The sequence below is a fragment of the Vidua chalybeata genome, chromosome 1, assembly GCF_026979565.1.
Source record: "Vidua chalybeata isolate OUT-0048 chromosome 1, bVidCha1 merged haplotype, whole genome shotgun sequence".
Classification (NCBI taxonomy): Eukaryota; Metazoa; Chordata; class Aves; order Passeriformes; family Viduidae; genus Vidua; species Vidua chalybeata.
This window is the reverse complement of record NC_071530.1, coordinates 16,496,373-16,513,430: the sequence shown is the minus strand read 5'-3', so window position 1 is coordinate 16,513,430 and position 17,058 is coordinate 16,496,373. Positions and strand designations below refer to the sequence as shown.

The following is a 17,058-nucleotide window of genomic DNA, read 5'->3' as shown; positions in this document are numbered from 1 at the left end:
TTTAACAAACACATACAGCAGCATAACCAGCAGCGCCTGTAATTCCCAAACTCTGTTTCAGACAAGCCCTTCCCCCAAATCCTGTATGCATGAGGCAATCAGCTAGAAGCAAATCCTTCATTTCCATCAATAATATTCCCCTGACCAGTCCTGAATAGCCTTGATAGCAAATTAGCATTTCTATGGGCTGAGACCAAATTTAGTCAATCTCACTGTGTCTTTGCTGATTTTCTTTTACTTGAAAAGAAAGTTGGTTTTCATTCTGTTGATTAACAGTAAATAGAAGAGTCTCAGTTTTTCAAATTATCCTCTTTTTTGTGGAAGGTAGAGGGAGAAAAGCTTCTTTATTAAGGGGAAAAGTTAATTCCAATGGAAAGTTTAAGGGACATATCATATATATACACATATATACACACATACACACTTAAACAATAAATAAATTTCAAAAACAACAACAGAGGAATTCCATTTTAATCCAGGCTGCAAACATTATAGCAATAAATAAATCTCTCCACTAGGAATGCGATTTATAAAGCAATGCAGACTCTGACAGATGGAGCTTGGGAAGGTACATGCCAGCTGCTCTGTTAGTAGCATTTTCCGCCCAATGCAACAAACAAGGTTCATGTTGGCGCTGGACTAATTCACTCCACTTATTAAAAACTTATACACACACACACACACATATATTATTTATATACAATATAGAAAAATACTGTTGAAAATGTAATTTTCAGTTCTTCTGCCAAATCAATTCAAAGAGATGTCTTACTAAATATGTTGGCACAATACATTGTTACTGTCAGTTGTCACAGTCTGTCTATACAACCATAAGGGCATGTCACACTGAACTCAAGTGACAGAAGCAGACATGCCCATGTGTCATTTTCACACAACCCTTGTACACTCAATTAGTAAGGCTTCAAGGCTGCACACACAGCAAGGGTAAGAAATTTGGTCCAAGTCTCACATTCTGTGTTTTACATGATTTAGACAATATAAGCTTCAGTACAGAAATCACTTATTTCATTCTTGTAAAGCACTGCCCAATTAGCACATACAATTGCTTCAAAACTACACCTTGAACTTTCTTGCAGTGTCTGATTTGCCATTTAACATCAAACACAATTTTCTTCAGAGCTGACATAAAGCAGGTTCTGACATCAGAGATATCAGCCAGAGCTCCAGAGTTTTTGATTCATCATCCCTAGATGTATTTAAATGACATGTATATGTGGCACCTAGGCCATGGTTTACTAGCAGACTTGGCTATGCTGGGTTAATGACTGGACTTGATGGCCTTAAAGGCCTTCTCCAATCTAAATAATTCTATGATTCTGTGATTTTAATGCCACCCTTGGACTGTCAGACAGAAAAAGAAACCCTTGGCAGAAAGAAATCCTTCCACAGCAGTCTTCTTCCTTCAACACTAAGAAAGCTACCCAAGGCTTTGGAGCATATGATTATTTTGGTACACCAGACAGCAGATAACAGCGAATTAGAGAACTTACAGAAACAAAGAGAATGTCTCTCAAATATTTTGTTTTTATAATAGGGCTTGAAATTAAAATGGCTTTCTGTTTACTTTCTTAAGTGATGGCACCCACCTTCAAATATTAGATCATCTACTAAGACATGCTCCTTGATAAATTAGAGACTTATTTTTCATTCTTTTTTTTTGGTGAGAATAAGAAGGAAACAATTCAGTGTTTCCTAGTTTCTTCAATATCCTCTGTGATACAGTGGCAGCAACATAGAACCAAACTCAAGTTTCTCCAAATGGAAAGGAAAATCAGAATTTGATAAGACTTTCGTGTCATGCAAGGCTTTGAAACCAGACAGCTCAGAGTCACCTACTCTGGGGCAAAGCTTCTCAGTTCACTTCATGTGAAAAAGTTTCATTACATTCACAACAATATTTCCTCCTATGGATTTTGTTTACCTCTTCAGTTTACTCTCAAGGACTGGTGACTGCTGCCATGAAGTTTTTTATTTCTGTTTTGACAAATCAAACTGAGAGTCTAAACCCAGAATAGAGCAAATTTTTATCTGAAGACAAGCAAGATGCTAAAATTTGATGACTTCAGAGGTAAGCTTCAAAGACTATCTTTTTTTTTTTTCCCCCGATTCTCACTCTCCAGTTCTCCCTACCTTCTATGCAGGCCTGGAATCATATGAGATAGCGTTGAGCAAGCAAGGTTAAAACAACAAGATTTAGCATAAATGATCAAATTACAGTCTCATCTAAGCATGTCCTGGTATCACAGATTATTATCGAAGACATTCCAGTATTCTAAGGGTGGCTACAAAAAAGATGGAATCTCCCTTTTTACAAGTCACTCCTGGCAAGATTCCAATTAGACACAACAGGAAAAGTTTTCACAATGAGAACAATCAGTCAGTCATTGGAATAATCTTGTCAGGGAAGTGGTGGAATCCTCAACACTGGACATCTTTAATATTCAACTGGACAGGGTGCTGGGCCATCTTGTCTAGATGATGCTTTCTTTTGTCCAAGAAAAGTTGGACCAAATTATTATTAAGGTCTCCTTCCAACCTGGTATTCTATTATATGTCAACAGTGGTCTGAACCCATACAACAGGGTAACCTCAACATCTGTGTGCAAAACACACTGAACATCAGCATCCACTAAAGGATTGGTCCAAAAACAAGGAGGCTCAAAGCTACACTCTGTACTGCAACAGGTTCTTCCCCATGTCAGAGATGTTGCAGGACAACAAAGCAGTGAGGGAAACAGGAAAAAGAGAGCACAGAAAGTCATTAGCAGGCCTGTCCAGCTCCAGGGAGAATCTCAAGGCAACAAAATGTAGAGCCAAAAGTTACACTGGCCTTCACACAGTCAGCAAACTTCTGGATTGCACGTGTTCCTAATTCAGGAACAGTTCTCATGTTTAAGAGAGTCACTTTAGACACACAGCTGCTGCCCAGATTTTACAGTTCAGCCAGTTCCCAAACATCACAGTATTTTTAAAACAAAGAAAACAATGGCCATTATAGGATCAAATTCTCTACTCATGCTTTGTATCACTACACTGCTGACTATTTAGTGTCTTGAAGATGAATATACTCAGTCCAGCAGAAAATCGTCACATATCTCACTGTTCTTAGCAGTGTACTTAGACCAGAAACTAGTGGATTCCCACAATTTTGTAGTAGCTTATCTCCCAGCACAAGGCATACTCTCACATAGCACACAGGCTATACAGTGATCTCGTGGTAATAAAGTAATGGACTGCAATACAAGGAATTATTGTTTTTATAAGAACTTGCATGTAATTGATAAAAATCAACCTAGTTTTCTGTTTCTATCTGATCACATAAACAGCAAATACTGCTCAGATTTTGACATACTCCTGCACCTGACCGTATGATTTTTATTTGATAGTGGCTGCAAGCACACTACATCCAGCTTCTGTTTGCATAATTATTTATATTATGCTAAAATTTTATCCTATGGTTAGCAACAACATTCCAAAGCCTTACACGCAGAAGCTCACTTACTGGGTTGCTTAAATTGCAACAAGTAGAAATTTATCTCCTCTAAAAACCACACATAACAGAGCAAAACAGATGGCTCAGAAGAACAGAGGAGAGGGAGTAGGAATGGAAAGTCAATTTGGCAAGTCATTTCTTTCCCCACCAAAAAGTGAACAGAAGAATAAATAACCAGAACTAAATAAATATGGTAATTTCCACATCCAGCAATAGGTAAAACCTAACTTACAGAAACCAACAGAACAAAGCAAGCAAATTCTTTAATAGGAAATACAGCATCCAGTTCAGGAGTCAGGGAATTGCTTTGTTTGGCTTTTCTAAACAAAGTCCTTGGTGAGACAATTGCTGTGCTGTTGGCTAGTACAGCAGTAGTTCAAGTGAGTAGCTTTCCCTAGAAATACAGCTGCAATGCCTTTTGCAGACAATTACAGGAAAGTTTTCTAATCAGTGTTGAAGTTGCACTGGTGTTTTTAAGATGCACCTTCACGTTATTTTATAGACTGCTTCCCCTTCATGTACAATGTAGAGGGCAGATTTAAGCATACGCAGGAGGTGCAGAGTCATACAGATGACAGTAGAGCTGCATTTCCATGCAATCAGCTGCGTAAGAACAGTCATATCCACATCACTCTCTGTCTCCCCCCCCCAGCAGTAAAACAAAACCTGAACTATTCTGTTTAAGCACTTGTCATAGGGCCATCAGGACACCTTGCTATCTCCTCTGCAAACAGCTTGAGTGGCCTTAATACAGTTGCAGAGGAGCTGTGCTCAGAGAAACAGTTCCCTGACAACAGGAACACATCACCACAGTTGTGTATCCACCCATACCCACACTGCCACTACCTCTGCATCTGTACACCCTGGAGAAAGCTGGGCTAAAACACAGAGGACACATACAGCAGTGGAGCAGCATGTGGGATGGTGGAAATGTCATTTCCAAATGCCTCAAAGCTTGGGATGGCCTCTCTACACTGCAAGCGGCAGAAGTAGTATCCAAGAAAATTTTATGCCCATTAAGTCTGCTAGTAAGGCTTACTATCAGAGATAAGATTCTCACTATGATGTGAGCATCTGCAAGTAAGCCCAGGACTGGAACAATTACATTTCATAAGCTCTGTTCAAAACTCTAATTTAAAACAGCAAGAAGTGTCTGTGTCAGTAGATTAAAAAAAAAAAATGCAGCTGTACTCTTAAAAACATGCTCTTGGTTTTACTGAAGAATACACAGTATTTACATGTAAATGAAATCCTGCATGAATAGGGGGACAGAGAAGAAAAAACTTTTTATACAAAACCAGCCTAAACACTGAAGATATGTCCAAAGCAGAACTAGAGACTGGTCTTTTTACCACCTCCTCTCCCCACCAGCTCTTGGGTTAGGGAACTGCTTTTCAGCTTCCTGCCTTGTTATTTTTCAAAGGAAACTGGAAAGCACAAAAAACCAAACAGACCGACAATAAGCATGTTTTCTGTTCAACAACTACAGAAATTGATTTTGCTATTCACAAAAAAAAAAATTTCTTATCATCATGGATGGCCACATTTTTGCACCCATTATACTTAAATGATGATACATTTTTCTTAACTTCCACAATGGTTGTTTGCATTTAATCATTTTCTGAGGAGGCAAGAAGCTTAAATGAGCTTTGCTCATTATTTATGTCCTCTATTTGCCTAACTCCTGCACAACTGCTCCATTAAACACCTCTTCCCCTCCAAGGCCAATTTTAAAAAGCCTCCTGCTTTATGAGACTGACAAGTATGACTCACAGTATTCCCCACATTCATTCCCCCAGGCCTCGTGGGATGTTATGCAGCCAGTAAAATACCTGTTCCAGTTCATACTCCCCCACGCCCACTGCTGCTGCAGTAAGCCCTTACAGCAATCTGGGGGAAAAGTAAAGCTATTTCTCTGCTGTAGGCAGGAAACAAATAGTAACAATATTTGCTTTTCACATTGTCCTTCTCAGCACCACAGTTAGCAAGAGAGAGTGGCTGAACACAATGAAGGAAGTTACACACTCTCTTCCCCATTCTTCCTGTGCTCTTATTCCCATCAGAAACTTGGGGAGTTTCTCAAGACCCTGAAACTGCTTTTCAATAATCCTTCAAACCATTCCCATTTTCTATCAGCAAAGCAGAAAGTTATTCAACAGAGATTATCTACTCCTAAAGTTCCTTCCATGCCCAAGGAACACATTTTAATACTCCACACATACAACATTCAGGACCAAAACCAGCAACTTCTCTCTCCAGCAGAGAAGCAAAAATCAACAGGTATCATACCCCTGCATACTGGACTTCTATCCCCAGTAAACAAGCTTATCTCATAATTACATAATACCTCCCTCAAAATACCCTACAAAATACATCCCTCAGTCTCTGAACAGTCAATATTCATTCACTGCAGAGAACTGAGAAGAGCTGATTTTACAGTTCATGTTCATGGACAGTTGGTTTCCAAAGAGGGAATGTGTGCTAGAAAGCTTTCCACTGGCTGTTATTATTCTCCACTGGTTAAAGGACAGACTGATAAAGAAGACTGAAATACACATTTAGAAATGACAGCCACTACTGAAGAGATACAAGATTTCTTAAAAAATAAGCTGCATTGTATGAGCCGAAGCTTCAAATACATCTACGGCAACAACAATTTCTCTAACGTTCAAAGTTAAAGACACCTTAGAAATTAGATTAAAAATCTGTTGCTATTTAAGACAAATCCCAGGACTACTGTGGCAACCACATCATTTCAGTGCTGGGAGAACATATGGTGTGCTGCAGCAGGAAACACACCCACAGTATTTGCAGAGAGCCCTTGTAGAGCCAAGCACTTCCAAACCAGACACATATTTTATCTAACGCAGCTAAAGCCAAGACTTTGCATCATAGAAACAATAGCTCCTCCCAGAGATTTAGAAATCCTGCAAGTCAGACAGCAAAGCAAAAGCTGAACAATCCCCAGCCAGGTCTCGAAGATCTTGCCAACAAAAGTGCATTGATCCACCATATCTCTACTTGTTAGTCTGATATTCTCTGGACCTTGACTGAAGCACCATCCAAGCCACCTGCCATGAGGCTTCCCAGTAGAAACCCAGGAGGTTATAACCATATTTTGTAAAACCCTTTAAGGATCAGGTCCAGCTCTGTTTTGTGGACACATGCATGTTAAGAGAATGCCATTCCTCCTGACACTTTCACTTTCCTTCACTGTTAAGAGAACCAAAGCCCTCCGAGCAGAGGAGTTTTATTATCCCCATTTTACTCCTTAGTCTCAAAAGAGTAACAAAAGGACCAGTTTCCTGGAGAAGACAGGTTTCTCATAAAGGAAAGGCCTGGTTGCATATAAATATAAGAAGCCTCCTAAGAATTTTATTAATATGGAGAATCATATCAGTCCCATTTCACATTGTCTTCCCAGCTGCATTCCATTTCCTCTGTAGCCTGGTCTTTATGGCTTCCTCAGGTAGTTAGAGACTGCTGCAGAGATAAGGCTTTAGTCTCAACTCTGTGCCAACAAAGATAATTTTAAAAAGAAATGTGTATGTATGTCTTCAGTAGCTGCAGGTTTCAAATTACTAGCAACCCATGCTAGTAGAAACTGTTTGTTGGAAAGGCATAATGAAATATAGCTGCATAATATAAGTTGCTAGGCAGTAAAATATAAAATAATACAAATCGATTAATTAAAAGAAATAGGCAAGGGAGAATAGGTTTTCAGATCTGAAATGAGACAAAGTCAACAACATGAAAGTGAGACAAAAGGTCTAATAAGCAATCTGCAGCAAGCAGAAGACTTGAGCAGCGAGAGAGAAATCAGCAAATTCACGTTAAGATCACAGCCTAGGAGAAGTACATGGGAAAGAGAGAAACATCACTAGTAATATTTAGTGACATAAGAGCAATTAACATTACAAGGTATGTGAAAAGACAAGCCACGGCATGGCATTGTGCAGCTACTGAGATGTTCATGCAGTAATCTGATGCACCTGCCTAGACACCTTGTTCTTCTCTTGCCTATTTGTTTTATGCAGATGTTTTCTTATCATAAGCTCCAGAAAACGCAGAACTATTGCATGAGGACCAGAGCTCAAGTATTAACTTGTTGAACACCTGCTACAACAAAGTTAAATAAGATGCACAGCTGACAATGATTGCTGCAGGACAAATACTGCTTGGCAGATTTACTGACCCCAAAGTACAAGATCAGAAAACGAAAGTGAAGATACGCATCTGGTAAAAGATTATCCATGGAAAAAAAAGCCACAAAAAATCCCCACATTTGCCTGATAAGGCATAGCTTATAAGAAGTATTATCATGTGAAACACCGGTGTGAAAGTAGCCAGCAGAGTCTACACTCCAATTCTTTTCCAAGAATTGTTATGCTTCAAGTGGTAAACAAACATTTTTTTTCTTGGAACTATTTATAACTTTAAGACCACCCAGTAAGAACATTACATTCAACTCTAAGGATGTCAAATCATGTTTTAGTAGGATTCCTCTGTGAGTTCTCAGAGGTCTTCCTGCTCTTAACAAAAGTAGGAACAGTACCACATTTTACTCCTATTTGTCTCTGAGGTTACAATAAAGTTAGGACAGGGATGCAGAGTCTCTTCCCCATGAGTTAACTGTACATCAATACAGTATCAGAGCTTTCTCACACATGGAGCAGTGAGCTTACACTTTAACTTCTGCTGTACAAAGAGTATACAGAATTTATTATTTTGGGCTCAGAGAGAGAGGGATAACATTATCACAAATATATCTGCTATCTTAACATAAGAAACACAAGAAAGATGCAATCTCATTGCAGAAGAGACAACCTTTTACTGTTCTTTCAGAAGATTCCACAATGTCAGAAGTTACAGCATGGCACACATCATCTGAGGAGGTTATGAAGAGACTATCATAGGGGAGGCTCAAACTAAGGGAAATTTTGATTTTCAGATACTTTTTCAGTTTGCCAAACCCCAGAACTTAAACATATTTGATCTGGAGCCATTGACAAGAACATTATTAAAAATAAAGTCCCCTTTTAAGCAGTCAGTCTTTTTCAGAGTTAAACTGACCTGCTTCTTTAGCTCAGCCAGCAGGTTATCTACCAATTCCAACTCAAGTTAATACAAACTGCTGAATTTTACAAGTTGCACCAGAAAATGCTATAGTTGTGTTTCACTCCAAGTTGAAAGTCTCATGAAGATTCCCCACCCCTCATTTTCTTCTGAACTATCAGTATAATAGGAACAAATATATGTTCTGCAAAGCAAGCATGCATGGCTCCTGTTAACAGCATTAAGGGCTTGCATAAGTAATAAGCAACTATTTGCACAGTCCCAAGAAAAGGTGGCATCTACACTCTTATTAATTAACCCAAGGAAAGTAACACATTCCCTCTAAAATCAAGAGGAATGTTTTCCTCTGCTGCATAAAAAAATTGATTCTTTAAAGAGCCCACCTGTTAGAAATGCTGTATCTTCTATTTCAATACCTGGCACTAAGCTGATGAAACACTTGACTGAGCCTACCTCCAGCACCATCAGGACACACTGACAGGCTGGGGCTGCAGGAGGAAAGGCACATGCAGTACCATCTTGCTCAGAGGTGTGTTCTGGAGCACACCGAGACTTATTCTCCACAGCACCCTGGTCTTGGCTCTCAAGGGCTCTCTGCAAGTTTTGAGGTGCAAAGGGCTATTTCTGCAACCCACAGCAGACATAATGTCTGTGGTCACTGCCTCACCAGCAAGGCCAGGAAAAAGGAGGAACCAGACTGAGGCACGGTATCTACCATTTAAAATTCCACAGTTACTTCCTTTTACATAGGGATGGAGGGAGGTGAGGATCACTCTGACCAAGCCCTGTCACCAGTGCTCAGATTTGGGACTGGGGTGGAAGTAACAGCATCAAAGGAAGTCCACTCCAGGAAACACAGATGCTAAAGAGAGCAAGAATGTTCAGGTAATTATGAACAAGCCTGGACACTGAGTAAGCAGCATCCCACAAGCAATTTCCCACTGTGCAACAGTAAAAACAACACTATGCTCCTTTAGACTCCAAGTCACTAAATAAGGACTGAACACTGGCAGAGAGAGCAAGATATCCCCTTATCCCTCAAGGCTGCCTTGCTATGCCAGGACTGACACTTTGTCCACACAGCTGCCACCCCACCATTCGTAGCTAAGCAAGATTTCAGTCACCAGAAATGTCAAACACAGACTGCTTTCACTAATGAGAAATAGAGCGGCATCTTTACGTGCCTCTGCCAAGACCCACCAACACGCAGACAAACAGTACTGTGAGTCTTATGTAACTCCTGAGGTTGGCAAAGCAAAAAATTAGAATCTCAAGGTTCTTATGAGAGGTAATACATTAAATTCTTAAAAAGTAATTGCTGCTAATGAGTTCAATGATGGTTTCAGGTGCATATTTTCCTGAAAGAGTCATTACACTGCCTCTGTGTTTCTGTGCATACCCACTTTTTGCTGTGTTGCAGTATAACAGAGGCAGTCTGGAAAGGGGTGGGGTGGCAGGGGGAACAGCACTGGAAGTGCACACAATCAGGTTCTGTTCCCAAATCTGACAATATGTCCCTATATGACCTTCCATGAGCCAGTTCCAAATTTCATGCCTCCACTTATGCCTTTGTAAAATGAAGACACTTCAAAATGCTAGACAAAGATACTGGGAAGTTGCATCAGTTCTTTTGTTTCAGAGTTCAGGCTTTTTTTTTTTTTTCTGTTAAACTTAGATTAGATACTAACAGGAACTTTGCCCTCAGAAGTACACTTCCTACTCGTACTAAGCCTGCTCCTGTACTCTTACCTTCATTCTCCATTTTATGAGACCTTCCCAAGGCTCATCTATTTTCTCTCTACCGGGAGTGCTACTTACTGTAACAACCTCCCAGAGAACCAGGGGGAAGTATTAGATTGTTGCCCCATTTAATCATACTTCTTTCTTCCTTCCAACAATTCCACAGGACTGTGCACAGCAAGAGCAGCACGGGGAGCAAGGACCACACTCGGCATACACTGACCCCAGACATCCTGCAAGCTTCTTCCTTCCAACACTGCACAAACAGAAGGGGGTGGAGAGCACTTCCCTTGTGGAAGAAACAATATGCACCTGTAAAAGCTTATCCCAATCCACTTTACTGCCCCTGATTAAGGTAGCACTTATGAAAAATGGAGCAGGAATAGCAGACATCATCTTGCTGGCTTCTTAAGCCAAATATACAAAAATTAATGGAAACATTTCAAATTTGGAAAAGTTCATCTCATATCATCTACCCCCTCTGGAAACAAACTAGACATACAACACCCTAGGATTCATTTTCTTTAAATTCAGTGAAATCACTTGCTGATTCAGTGAAGCTGGACTACAGTCTTATTGCTGCCTATGAGTTAAAGCTTTATTTTCCAAAACACAAAGACACTTGCATAGCACAGAAGACCTACACAAGGCACAGAAGAGCTAGAAGCCTAACACACCAGCATGGACCTATATTATTATTCTAAAAAAAAAACCCCAAAACCACACACAGAACAGCCAGTGACTTTTATACTGCTGGCAAACATTTGCTTAAACTATCTTAAAAAGAACATTATTACAAAGTATAATGCAGCACCTTTTTTAAAAGAATATTACTTAAACCTAAAAGCATAATAGAATATACATTTGTATTTTATCTCATTGCTCTCTAATTTTGTACTATATCTGGTGTTACAGAAAGTGAACTTAATTTGCTTTTTTTATGTTCCAAATTTAGCAATAAAACTTGCAGAAGAAAAAAATATTACTATATTTACTTTCAATACAAACTAATTAACCTATGAACATAAAAGCATACAAGTTCTAACAGCACATAAAGGATTTGTATTAGTGACAATTTAAGAAGTTTATCCTTTTAGAGCAGCTCATTTCCTGAATTAGACATTCTGAGTGAACTTCTTTGTACTGAACTAAGTTAAGCCACTTTCCATGTGCCAGGCAATGAAATCGAGTGTCTGACCAGCTACCAATGTTTAAAGAAAAGCCACAAAAAAAGGTTCATTAGTGTTGGAAAGGAAATATCTACTGTAGAGAAGTGTAGAACATCCAAGTTACCAAGCAAAAATAGTTCCTTTATGCATCTTGGAAGATAACACAAGTATTTATGAAACTTTCTGTATGCAACACTTCTGCTCAATGCCACACATTCACTTTTCCACCAACTGGAAAGATGCTTTAATTTTTTTGCAATTGCAGTTAAACTGAAATCTATCCATGTTTTTGTCTGTTTTACCCAAAATAGCTTGTTAATTCACCGTTCAGTTTCCACATACCAGTCAGAAGCTACAGAAGGAAGTAACATGACAGAAAAACACACATTTAGGCAACACAGCTCTTACTTCCTTAAAAGGTCTCTCGGTTTATTTTTCTAAAGCTGCTAAATCTACCCACTTGAGACTATCGAGATGATAATTTATACAAGGAGTGCAAGCTGTTTGTTTAGAGATTCTCATAGTCATATTAAAATTATATTTGAGCTTAAAAACAAAAATTAAAAATGAATCTTCACAAGTGGTCTAGAAGCTTGAGACTGACAAAAAAACTATGTATATCTGCATAAGCATAAACAAGGTTATAAGGAACACTTGATTTAGACAGTAGGAGAGTTGTAAGCAGTGTTTTATAGCACATAGAGGCCTCTCTGGGATACACCAGTCAACTGAAGTTGTTCAAAAGGAAGTCATCAGTGCAATAACACTGCACAAGCTGATTTCATGTGCCATTCTAATGCTTCATAAGCTAGTTATTGTAAATAAGTTCCTTAAAACACCAAAATAACTCAATACAGCCAGAAAAATGACTAGTGGATCTCTATGGAAGTTACTATTTTTCAGCTGAAGAATCATAACTAGAACTGCAAATGCTTTAATTCCTTGTTATTTCTGTATTAAGTAGTACTGATCAAGTTAATACTGTCTAAGACACTGATGAAACTCCTCACTAGCATCTTCAGCTTTATACTACAGATTTTCAGATAGTCTTTTGGTTACAAGCACACCAAAAGGGCTAGTCCCAGAATATACCTGCAGGCAAAAGGATTTGGGGAAGACAGCAGCTATGGGAACTTACATTCTGAAAGTATTTTTTAAAAATTAATACATCTATATATAAGACAAATTATTCCAGAAGGCAAAAATATGCCTTAAAGATTTAAGGTTCAAAACCTGCTCTTAAAACTGTTCAGAGTTTAAGCCTCCAACCTAGAACAGGGATCTAATTTTCTACCTGCTTGTTATTGAAGCTTCCAACCAGAAATATCAGATTTTAAATACTGTCAGAGAGTAAACACACTAATGTACTTATAATGCCCTTTTCCTTCTATTCAAAGCCAAAATCACCCCCAAAACATCACAATGTTCTTCAGTTACTATTTCTACATTTGGTTTTATTTATTTTTTTCTGTCTCCCTTTTTCTCTCATCCCCCTTAAGACTGCCACTATACTGTATTTTCCTTTTAGCACTGCAGGTCTTCCTTAGAAGCTTATTTGCTCTACTTCTCCTCAATTCTTTTCTCTTCCTAACAAATAAACTTCCTAGATAACTAGAATACATCTGATCTGGAGGGCAAACTGGATTACCAGCCGGCATTCTGATACAGTCACAGTGTGCCTTAGCAAGAAACTGCTTTTCTGAGAATAGCAATTTTCAACTTAAGATTCCCAAATGCTGTCATCTTTTGTAAAGGCTCCAGTAAAAGCATACTTACTGTCCACACAGCTACATTCACCAACAGGGAAGCAAGTTCCAGCCAGGTGAGCTTTCCCCCATTCCTCTTTTTTTTTTTTTTTTCCCTGAGAAATCTCTAAAGACACTGAATATAAGTTTTCCTCAAAAAATCAGCACGACTGAAATTTTACCAGAATTATTCTCAGCTTAAGTAAGAGAGACAAAACAAAAATCCTGTATTTTCAAATAAAAAAAATATATAGCTTGAATACAGCAATATTAGTGGTAGGAAATTACTTTCCTACTTAAGTCAGCAAAGAATATAAACCATAACACTGAGAACATCATTTTATTTCCTATTACAATCACTATAAATTGTTAGGGCCAGCACTCAGAATAGTCTGACAAACCTGTTTCACCTCAGTGGCACAACTCAGAGTGGGTAACAGCACATGATAATTTTTACCACTATGGAGCACTTCGCTTTTTCCACAGAAAAAAAAGAAACCCCTCCAAATTCAAAGTGGCTGAACTGAACCAGCTACATACAACCAGATAAGTTACAATATGGAGCTACTAGTGAAGTATTTTAACATTCACTTCATGGCCAGGTTCTCTGTTGTGGTTTGTCTTTTTTATAAAATGCTCAATTACATTCAACACATAGATTTTGTATTGTATTGTATGTTAAGCCTCTTCCTTTCCTTTTCTCCCTTCCCACCCCACAATACTCATATACCCAAATCTCATAACCCAGTGCCCTGTGTCATATTGCCTAATCCAGCAGTGGCTCCACCACATGCACTGGCAGTATAATCTGTTCAGTAGTCCAACTGGACAGCAGATGGCTTTGCATCAAGTGCTGATTAAAAAAACTACCTCCATCAAACACTTAAAAAAATACATAGTTTTATCAATACATTTTTACTGAGCAAATGTACAATACATGTAAAATAAAAGTGAGGTATATACATTTTTCAAAGCTACTGTACAAGACTGCATTAGGAATTTTAGAATTCCGGCTTCCTTTCAAAAGGGGTAAACACAGCTGTACAAAGATAAAAGAGATCCCACCAATCCCACATCCAGCTGACCTTGATACTTGAGGTGAAAATGAGCTACCAAATTAAAAAAAAAAAAAAAAAAAAAAAGAGGAAAAGGAAAAGCCACCCCAAATGACCGGATGGGTATTTGTGTTGTGTTTATTTGGTTTGTTTGATGAAAGTAAGAAAAGACAAGTTTTATGACTCTGAAGAAAATGATGTAACTAAAGATTCTCTGCACCTTTCTGACATAGGGAAAAGTCAGGAGCAGGAGACACGTCAAAACTTGTGCTGCAATTACCATACCCATGTATTTGTCATATTTCCCATGAGTAAAACCAAATGAACCTCGCCTCTTAGAAGCATTTATATCAGCAGCTTTCTCTGGGTGGAGTAAACAACTCGGAAGCATAAATAGACATTAACTCATACTACCTCATATACCACAAAAAAAAAAAAAAACAAACTTGAAAATATGGCTTGTTAGAGCAGTTTTAATTCAAATATCTCATTTAAAAAAATCACTTTGTATTATTAAAGATGTGCTTCCATATTTGCTGCTCCATTACTAAAAACAGTAAGATAGCTTACAGCAATGACCGATACCAAAGATGTTAGTAACCTGTATTAAATACTTATCACAGGTAATCTAGTATTACATTCAACATGTTCACTCTACAAGCTGTCAAGTAAATAAAGTTTATTTGTCCTTCCCCTTCAAATTTTTGACGGAAAAAATTTTTGATGGTTCTGCATCCAGATCAGTGTGACTAAAGACTGAGACTTAGAGTCACGTGATGTAAATCCTGAAAAAAATAATAATAGGAAATTGTGTTTAAAGTAGCTTCAGAAAATCAGACTTAAAAGAAAGCCAAGAAGCATTGGCAATCTATGGGATGGGAAAAGAATCCACACCGACCGGTGGAGAGACTCTACAACCAATGGAGTCTCTTCCCGCATGAGACTCGGTCTGCAATCACTGTTGTAGGGTGCTAGAGCCGGGCAGGCTGCGAGAGGCACAGATTGCCATTTTGAAACGCCGCCTCACGCCCGCACGGCGGTGCCAGCCCACGGGCAGCCTCCTGCCCCCGCACGCCGCTCACGGTAGCGCTGCGGACCCGCAGCACCGCGGCCGCCTCGGTCCCGCCGGGACCCGCACGCCGAGGAGGACCCGGCGCGGATCCCCGAGCTCCGTGATGTCACCCGTGTGCGGGGCCCCTTCCGCTCCCCGCGCCGCTGCGGCCCCGGCGGAGCGCGGTGCGGGGCCGCCCGGCACCCGCGCCCCACGTGCGGCGCATCCGCCCCGGCCACCGCCACCGACCGCCGCCCTGAGGCCCGTCCGCGGCCCCCGGAGGGAGCCCCGCCGCCGGGAAGCTGTGGGGAAACCCGGGATACCGGGTCGGAGCCGGCCGCGCGGAGAGGCTCGGGGGCCCTCGCGCCTCGGTCACCCCCACCCCAGCCCTGGGAGGTCTCCGGGATGTGACTCATGATAAATAAATACGGGGGGGTGGGGGAGGAAAAAAAAAGGAAAGAAAAAAAAAAAAAGACACACCCTCGTAGCTGGACTGACATAATAACCCCCTCCCTTCCCCTCTGGAGCGGGGGAAGGGAAGCCTGGCCGTTCAGCTGGGAAAGTTGAAAGAAAAGGCAAACCCGAGGGACCGGCTGCGGGGCGAGAGCCACGGCGAGGGCAGCCAGGCGCCGCTGCCCCTCGGGCGGCTCCGGCCCCGCCGCCCGCACCGGAGAGCCGAGCCCCGCCGAGCGCCGCCGCCGGCCCCCGGTGCGCTGCCCCGCCGCCCCTCACCTGGATGTAGTTGTTTTCGCAGTAGTCGGCGACTCGAGTGAGGTTCTGGTAGCTCTCGAGCAGAGCCCGCTTGCCAGAAGGGATTTCCTCCTCTAGCAACATCTGCAACTCTGCCATTTTCCACCCCTCCGCATCGCTTCCTCTTGCATTAAAGAGACAGCGGCAGCGCCAGGCTCGCAACCCGCCTGGTATTGTGGGATTCCTCCTCGCCTCGCTTTCGTGAACGCTCGCTTTCCCCACCCATCCTTCCCCCTCCGAGGGGAGGGGAAAAAAAAGAAAAAAAAAAAAAAAACTCAAACCAAGAAAAAAGAGGAAAAGCCCGCCCTCGCTGTGCGAAGGCAGCCGGGAGTTGTAGGCAGAGCCGGTCGCATGCGCGGGGCGGCCGCCGCTCATGGGCACCGCCCGCGGGCCGGAGGGACATGGTGGGGCTCGGAGTGCTCCGGCCTGGCTGGCTCCTGCGGCGGGATGGCGGCTGCTGGACTGTCCTGCTCCTCCGGTTCCTGTCCTCGTCTCCCCCAGAGATGAGGGGAGACAGTGATGTCCATCCCTCGCCCCGCTCAGAAAAGCCCTAGCCCCACAGTGCTGCCCAGAGGCAGTGGCTCTGCAGGAGAGACCAAAACGGTCTGGGAGGGAAGCACTGCTCTGGTTATCTGGCCGTCTGGCAGGCTAAAAATTTGGAAGATCGCAGAATCAATTAGGTTGGAAAAGGTCTCTGAAATCATCCGAGTCTAACCCATGACTGAGCACCACCATGTCAACTAGACCGCAACCTGAAATGTAATATCCAGTGTTTCCTTAAACACCTCCAGGGACAGTGACTCCACTACCTCCCTGGGCAGACCATTCCAAAGATAACAAAATACTGGTAAGATGTTAGAATGATCATGGTTTGGGACAACTAGTCCCTTCCAGGGAGTTACTCCCTGAAAGGGAGGGAGAAATACTGAATGCCAGTTATGTAGAACTTAGTCAAGGC

The 17,058-nt window shown here is 41.1% G+C and overlaps 1 protein-coding gene across 11 annotated transcripts in view; it reads right to left on the bottom strand.

Annotated features, from left to right (window-relative positions):
* Positions 1-16,333, bottom strand: part of ABI1 (abl interactor 1) — a 77,219-nt gene extending 60,886 nt beyond the window's left edge. For 9 of the 11 annotated variants that reach the window (XM_053960915.1, XM_053960931.1, XM_053960952.1 and 6 more), the window contains exon 1: positions 16,083-16,289. In XM_053960915.1, coding sequence (XP_053816890.1) covers positions 16,083-16,199 — 117 coding nt within the window. In that variant the 5' untranslated portion in view covers positions 16,200-16,289. Of the gene's footprint in view, positions 1-16,082 lie in introns of all 11 variants that reach the window. The other 2 variants (XM_053960980.1, XM_053960991.1) reach the window with 1 other exon arrangement.
* Between the last annotated feature and the right edge of the window lie 725 nt (positions 16,334-17,058).